The 7,933-nt window shown below is 36.8% G+C and overlaps 1 protein-coding gene across 1 annotated transcript; it reads left to right on the top strand.

Moving 5' to 3' along the window:
* Positions 1-1,579: 1,579 nt before the first annotated feature.
* On the top strand, positions 1,580-7,811 carry LOC110063451 (protein disulfide-isomerase 2-like). Its single transcript, XM_089290615.1, has 8 exons — positions 1,580-1,805; positions 1,905-2,102; positions 3,197-3,468; positions 4,053-4,157; positions 4,335-4,664; positions 4,920-5,040; positions 5,998-6,176; positions 7,110-7,811. Exons 1-8 carry the CDS (start codon positions 1,661-1,663, stop codon positions 7,305-7,307), a joined length of 1,548 nt encoding a protein of 515 aa, XP_089146741.1. The 5' UTR covers positions 1,580-1,660; the 3' UTR covers positions 7,308-7,811.
* The last annotated feature ends 122 nt before the right edge of the window (positions 7,812-7,933 follow it).

The following is a 7,933-nucleotide window of genomic DNA, read 5'->3' as shown; positions in this document are numbered from 1 at the left end:
TTAGCTTATACTATGTTTCAGTCAGGTTTCTACGTGGCCAAGCCCAGATTATAAACCAGTTAAAATTATATTTCCCTTGATGTTTACATTCTAAGATACAAACATGGCATTCTAGCTGTGAAAACTGCCAGAGCTGGCAGGTCTATGCCAGTCGTTTTTTAATTAACAAAGAAGAGCGAACAGCATAGAGAACAAACAACTTTCGTGACCGTTATCATGTTTTTAAACATGAGCAATTTGGCGGAACCGTCGGCCAAAGCCTATATTTTTAAATAATGGCTGAGAAAGAAATTCTTAACGTCACGTGCCCAGCCCGACCCCTCCCACTTATTTTGAGTACATCTTGCCGCGTGACCTTGAAGTAGACACTTCACCCACCATTGCATAAATAACACTGTGTTTGATTGAATAATTAAAAAGCTGTCGTGACCAATTAGAAATTTCCAAATGTCCCGACTATGTAGCTTCACGTAGTATACATTTCCATTATGTGTCATTGAAAGTTATACTAAGTTAACAAACCGTAACTAATGCCTAATGAGTTGAGAAAATTTGACAGAAAACTCGCGTGCTGACAACCTTATCAACTCAGAACTGATTCTATTTCATTTAGAAATAGAATTGGAAGAAGATCTCTTGTATAATTGTTTTAATATAAACTGTACTTGATTTAATGTCCCCGAACTTATATTATGAGTTTGAAGTGGCAGAAGATGGCAGTGTTACAGGCACTTTATAATTTATTTTAGGACATTCTTTCTTGGCTAAGTTCAACAACAATATTGAACAAGTCTGAGCCGCGAGGCTCAAAAAACGGGAAAATGAGAAATTTAAAATGAACTCTGACGCTAGAAAGGGCCATTCAGTTTTCTTAGATGTCTGACTGAATTTCGCCCTAATCTGTCATTTCAGACAAAGTGAAACTCTTCAGTCGGCCCAAAAGAAGCGTGGGCTAACATATTCGATCATAAAGTCCCTTAGTTACTGCGCAATACTGCCTCTGGGCATGACCAGTTGTTAAATGAAATTTGCCCATGATCTGACTGAACAAAGCAGTATCTATCAGCTGTGTTTATTTAAACAAAGAGCTAGTTAAGTGGAGTTTTTATACGAGAGGCTGTCATGCATACGTTAGTCATCGTTTCATGTTTCATGCTTCTCTTTCAGTCTTGGAGTGCTCTTCACTCAAACCTGTCACTGTAAATAAGCATAATTTTCTGTAGTTGGCCGGTTTGAAGGATTGATGTTCACCAGTCCGATCATATGCCTTTCCCGTAGATCCCGAAAAAAGATGACTGGCCAAACTTGTTCATCGCTAAGGTTACCATATCGTCCTAAGGAATTCTTTTGTTTTCTTTGAAATAGCTCGGGCTCCCCCCCCGCCCCCCTTTTTTTGTCATGTTTTAAGTGAATTCAGCTGGTTACAAATAAATTAGTAATATGTTTTGTATAGCCTTTTTCGCGGACGTGTCACTAAGCAATTCGGTCAGACTTCCGTGATCACAGTTCGCGGGCTCTTTACTGTCAGCCAATCACAGCAAGACACGACGGGTACGTAAAACGATTTCCGGTCCGTGATTCCACGTCTTCGTCCTCTTTCGTCGTCGTCTTCCAAGTTGAACAGTCGAGCGTTTCGTTGTACACGGTCAAGAATTCCACGATGAAGATTTATCTCGCATTATTACTTAGCTTAGTGGCTTTCGCGTTTGGAGAAGACATCAAAGAAGAAGAAGATGTCTTAGTCTTAACCGAAGCTGTTTTTGATCAAGCTATCACAGACAATGAGCATATTCTAGTCGAATTTTGTAAGTTACTGTACACGTTTTGGCTCTTTTGCGAGGTCACTTTAAACAATATGAAGGTATGGTTTCTGTTATAATTTGTGAATTGATTTTCCGTTTTAGATGCCCCATGGTGTGGACACTGCAAAGCTCTGGCCCCAGAATATGCGAAAGCTGCCAAAACTCTCAAAGAACAAGGCTCGGCCATTAAGCTTGCAAAGGTTGACGCCACCGCAGAAACTAAACTTGGGCAGAAATACGAAGTGCAAGGTTACCCTACAATCAAGTTTTTCAGGGCAGGAAAATCTGTAGAATACTCAGGTTAGTTGAAAAATCGAGTGGCTCTGTCTGTTCTAAACTCGAGTGATCGGTCGCGAAACATTTTATAATTAATCTTAGCTTAGATTACTACAACTGCACGTGCAAATTGTGTTGTACAAAGTTGTGAAACATTAATTGTTCAGACCCGAAATATTCATTGTTCAGGCTTCGATGTTTTCCTTTACACTGAATATTTTGGTTAAGGAAATTGGAAGCAATAATTACTATAATCTGTCATTAGCCTTATCTCTAAAACTTCTTAAACTGTGTTTTTCTTTGAGAAAATTACCAAGAAACTTAAAGGCGATAAAATTTTAGAAAAATAAGGACTCGTTGTTCTGTTGTCGTCTCCGTTAATATATCAGCTTCTCGGCAGTATAAAAGTATTCCCTGAGAAATTGCGGTTATTAGTGAGTGTGAACGCGATCCTACTTGTTAAGCTTCTTTGTTCAGTGTCGTAAATTTAACTTGTGCGAAATTAACGTGAGAAAACAATACTCTTTTTGTTATCGCAGCTGTGAATGTGTCCAAATTATTAAACTGGCTTTATTTAGTTTTAAACAACTCGACCGTGCAATATGGGTCGAAAACTTTGTCTAGTCTGTAAAAGTTATGGAGAACATTCATTAGATCCAGGCTTTGTTAATTTTCTCTTCACCTGTTTACTAGCTTTGCGTTATCTAATGTTTGAACAAGAAAATCGTGATAATGGATAAACAAATAATTTCAGACAGAAAAATTTTTTAAAATAATTTAATGATAAATAAAAGGACATAAAACCGATTTTGACATGTGTTTTTAAACTGATGATTCATCACTGCAAAAACAAGGAAAAAGTCATCTCTTGATGATGATTCATCGTTCCATTGTTCTTCAAACCTAATCAAATTCAAATTAAATTCTGCCATTGCTCTTTTTCTCTTGGTAACCAATCACAAGTGAAAAACTTGATGCTTCTTCATTTTGGAAATTAAAAGTGCAAAAATAATAATCATCTTTTCTTGTTCTACATCATTTTGTTAATTTTTTCCTCAGTATATTGCTTTAAGCTGTTTGTTTTATGCTCGAACAACATTTTTAGCGTCTTGTTACAGGTGGCCGTACAGCTAGCGAAATCATCACTTGGTTGGAGAAAAAGACTGGTCCACCAGCCAAAGAACTGACAACTGCTGATGAAATCAAGGAATTCACTACAAAGAAAGACGTCATTGTTGTTGGTTTCTACAAGGACAAAGAATCCGATGCTGCCAAAGCTTTCACTGAGGCTGCACAGGGTATCGATGATATTGAGTTTGGAATTGTACATGACGAGGCTCTTGCTAAAGAGCACAATGTAGAAGGAGATAACGTTGTTCTTTTTAAAAAGGTACTGCTCTATGATTAGTGTTAGTGTTGAAAAACTCTTCTTACCTTCTTCTTTCCTCGCTACTTCTGCAGAACTTTGATCCTGATGACGTAATCCAGTATGGATTTCTATCTTCTTTTTACATTTTGATCACAGATGTGGATAACTGGGTTGTGAGAACTCAAAACCCGAACACCTTTGAAAACAAAAAGTGTTTGCAAGTCTTGCTTCTGAATAACAGAAAATTTTTAAAATTGTAAATCAAATAGGAAAGGTCTTCCAGGTGGAGAAATTTCAGTGTTTGGACTCAGACCAGAAAGTTAAATGTCACTGGATGAGCTAGGGTTTTTTTGCACATTAGTTTGAGCATGAGTCATCTTTCAGCTAGAAGTTTCAAATTTCTGGTCTCGCTTTTTTTGGACATCCTTTCGCTTGTGAAATACAAAGTTATAGTGCTCATTCATGGAATTTGTGGACTAAGATTTGTAACACAATCAGATAATATTATTGTTGGAAGCTTTGTGTTAATTCAAGAAATAACATCTAGGACAATATCTAGTCTATGCTTCCTTGCTAAGTTAGTATTGTCATTGTTCTGATTTTAGTTTGATGACGGACGTAATGACTATGATGGAGAACATAACTCTGAAGATATCATCAAGTTTATCAAGGCCAACCAACTTCCCCTTGTGACAGAATTCAATGATGAGGTACAATACTTACATAAAACTGTGGTCTGCTTTGTTTGAAAAAGTCTGCATTATAGTTCACCAGACTTCAAGTGAACAATGATGAGTCATGCAACACTTGATGCAGCATTGTTAGCAGTTGCTTCATGCTACAGAAACTAGAAGTTATCACTGCTAACCTAATCTTGTCTTTGTTAGAATGCACCCAAGATATTTGGTGGAGACATAAAGAAGCATGTTCTGCTTTTCGCTAGCAAAAAGGCTGATGAGTTCCAGGGCATCCATGATGGATTCTCAGCTGCCGCCAAGGAATTTAAAGGAAAGGTTCTCTTTGTTCTCGTTGATTCTGATATAGAAGATAACAGCCGTATCTCGGAGTTCTTTGGAATTGATGCTAAGGAAATACCAACTGTCCGCCTGATCAACTTGGCAGAGGATGACATGACGAAATATAAACCAGAAACTAAGGAAATTACCTCTGAGAATGTCAAGGCTTTCGTTTCTGATGTTCTTGATGGAAAACTTAAGGTAACTATGTATTTCACTCTGAGTTACCTGATAAGGTAAAATATAGAAACAAAGCTTGCAATTCAATAGTCATTCTGGCAGCAGCCAACCACTAGTTGAACTTACCATAATTTTTTACCTTTGTTTTGTTTCCATTGATGCCATGTGTCATAAATATTATGTAGTTTTTGACCACCAATGTTATAAACCTTCTTTTATCAGGTTTTCTTTGGTTATATTGTCTCATATAATTATTGTTTTCTTTTCAATATTTAGCCACATTTGCTTAGTCAAGAAATTCCAGAAGATTGGGATGCCAAGCCTGTGAAGGTTCTTGTAGGAAAGAATTTTGAGGAAGTAGCTATGGACAAAACTAAAGCTGTTTTTGTTGAATTCTGTAAGGATGGTGAATATTACAAAATGGCATTCTTTGAGCCCCTCTATTGGTATTTCCGAAGAACTCGAAGACACTACAATCACTGCTGAAAAATGAAGATCTCAAGATTGAAGCAAAGATTGGAATATTGACCAATATTATCCTTATTGAGATAAGGATGGAATATTGAGCAATACTTCAGATATAAAGTAAAAAATAAAATGCGCAATTTTAACTTTCCTCGTTATTGTTTAAGCAGTCATTTATTTTGCTTTTCACGAATTTATACAGTAATTTTTGCAGTGAGATCTTTTGGCGGTATATTACACTGACCACACTGTCAGGCAATCCATAAAAGGAAGATCTCCTTTTAAAAAATCAAAGATTTGCGAGAAACAATGCAACAAAAACAAAGTCTTGGGATATCCATAGAGAGGCTCTTTTTTTGTGGGGGGATAACAGTAGTACGTATTTGTTCAGTGTTGTAGGAAGTAAGCCAAACTTCAAAACATTGGCAAGTTTTGGTTGAAAGTGAGAAGGAATATTGGTAGAAATTAATAGGATTTGATATCAATCTACAGTTCCTGGCAATTTTGTTTTCAGTAGCATTTTGTATTAAATTTGTACTTTTAAGTACAGTAAGTTGTCTGTCGTGTGTTCTTTGTTGGATCTTTTTGTTCCTTTCTTTACCTTGACCCTACACAAAACATGATAACTGTTTACTTCTGTCTGAGGAACTAACTAAAATAAACTTTTTGGTTATGTAATTCATGCATATAGAGTATGCGTGCTAAACAAGAGATTGCACTGTAGACCTTCCAAAATAGATCTTGCTACCCATATGGTTGTCTGCTTCTTTGAAGTTTTCTGGGCTTCATAAGTTACCATTCCCCTCTGTTAACTATGGTATAAGACAGTGGTCATTTCTAGGCAAATGGTTGCCTTGTACACTTATTAATTTTTTTTTATCTTTTACAGATGCACCATGGTGTGGTCATTGTAAGAAGTTAGCCCCAATTTGGGATGAACTTGGAGAGAAGTTTAATGACCGTGATGATATTGTTATTGCAAAGATGGACTCCACTGCCAATGAAGTAGAAAGTGTGAAGATCCAAAGCTTTCCTACTCTTAAATATTTCCCTAAAGATAGTGATGAGGTAAGTTTCATAATTACAGTTGACCCCCTACAAAGGACGTTTGTGCAAAAATTTTCCTGTTGATTGATTTTTTTCAAAATTTTTACAGCGGTCAGATAAAAAGTTACTTGTATCAGAAACGAAAAAAAACTGGGGGTCGCCGACTTCATTTCAAAGCCACAGCGTGTGGAAAACTACCCTGATTTTGAAAAATTGCCGCACATAATTCAGCATGGTCTACAGGGGTTCATAGTTAAAAATATCGAAGGCGAGTCAATGGAGGCAAACAATCTTAGTCATATTTTGTAGAAGTGGGTCTGTTGGGTAATTTAAAATTTTACCAACTTTTTCACAAAACAACCCTTCAAGAGGCATTTGAAACTGTCGCACAGATAAACAAAGAGCTGAAAAGAATGGAATTGGATGGTGCATTTTGCAAAAAAATTCAAACTTCTAGTCATTTTCTTCATTATTTATTTTCTTCATTTTTTGCTAATTGGAGAAAATCGGCTATTCTGTGATTCATGCATAACTTCAGGAAAGGTATCACTCTGTACTGCTCCTGTCAGTTTCATGGTTCAAGATCCTAAATGCTATGAAAAAAATAATAATAAAATAGTTAAAAGTAGAAGTGACATCAATTCGGAAACAAAATCAAAGTTGCAGATGGGATTTGAACCCATGACCCTATGTGATCTAGCCAGATGCTCTAACCACTGAGGTTCTGGAGACTCTGGTGAGCAAGGGTGAAATGTGGGTCTTTGACAGGAACTGCATTGCCCAGTTACACGGCCAAATAATGACTTGGCACATATGAACTCATAACTGCATTTGCCCTGGATTACTTTTGGTGGCTTCTTAAAATAAAAAAGTTAATGTAGTAAGTGACATTTCAAGGTAGCTTGTCAGAATACAACTTATAATTAATTATGTTTCTTGGTTGTTCCCTTCCAGATCGTTGATTACAAAGGTGGAAGAACCTTAGAGGATTTAGTCAAATTTGTTGAAGCTGATGGTAAAGCTGGAAATGAAGAGCCTAAGGAAGGTGAAGAACCAACCCCAGAAGAAGAAGGTGCAGAGGGCGAAGCAGAGGAGGAAACTGACGCAACTGATGAAGGCGAAGCAACGGAGGCAACCAAGGATGAGCTGTAAAATGGCACATCTGCTCTCGAATTCTAGTCACAGAAGATTTCTTATATGGATAAGAATTAAATGAAACACTTTGGGAAAGCAGGGGTGTAGCTAAATCAATTTTTTAACTGGTGATTGAAGTCTCTCTGGGGCTCATATCTGCCTGTGGGTTAATGCTGTCACAGACTTGAAATTCACCAGCAACCAACACTAAGCTACACTTCTGCATGAGTGCCTCCTATTTCTCTTAGCCGATATAAGGACATTCTTTGGCCTGTAGTTCCTTCTCAAAAAGTTTCCAGTTAGGGTAAAACGTTTTAAACTTATTAAGCCTCCTTTACTACTGTAGGTTTTCAAAATTTTTGAAAGTGTGATGTCAGTCACAGCACTCAAATGGACTGTCCACCACAAGGCTTATAAATTGTTCCACTTTTATTTATAGCATTCATCGGTGTGAAGGTTTACTTCAAGAGAAAAATCTGAAAAAGAAAAAGCTTTCAAATAAAATTCTTATCATTAAAATAATTTCTTGTCATGGTGATTACTTTATTTTGGGGTAGCTTTCCTTCTGATGCCTATCCACACTGATGTAAACAACAACAACAACAACAAAAATAACAAAACACTTAACTCCCATTAGTAGGGTG

The sequence above is a fragment of the Orbicella faveolata genome, unplaced genomic scaffold (assembly GCF_042242905.1).
Source record: "Orbicella faveolata isolate gen_17 unplaced genomic scaffold, um_ofav_v1 contig_2, whole genome shotgun sequence".
NCBI classification, from domain to species: domain Eukaryota; kingdom Metazoa; phylum Cnidaria; class Anthozoa; order Scleractinia; family Merulinidae; genus Orbicella; species Orbicella faveolata.
The sequence above is the reverse complement of the archived record's forward strand: the minus strand, read 5'-3'. Positions and strand labels throughout refer to the sequence as shown.

Coding starts and splice junctions, on each gene's coding strand:
- LOC110063451 (XM_089290615.1), top strand. CDS start 1,661: ATGAAGATTTATCTCGCATTATTACTTAGCTTAGTGGCTTTCGCGTTT. Junction 1,806..1,904: donor GCATATTCTAGTCGAATTTT/GTAAGTTACTGT, acceptor TTTCCGTTTTAG/ATGCCCCATGGTGTGGACAC. Junction 4,158..4,334: donor TGACAGAATTCAATGATGAG/GTACAATACTTA, acceptor TGTCTTTGTTAG/AATGCACCCAAGATATTTGG.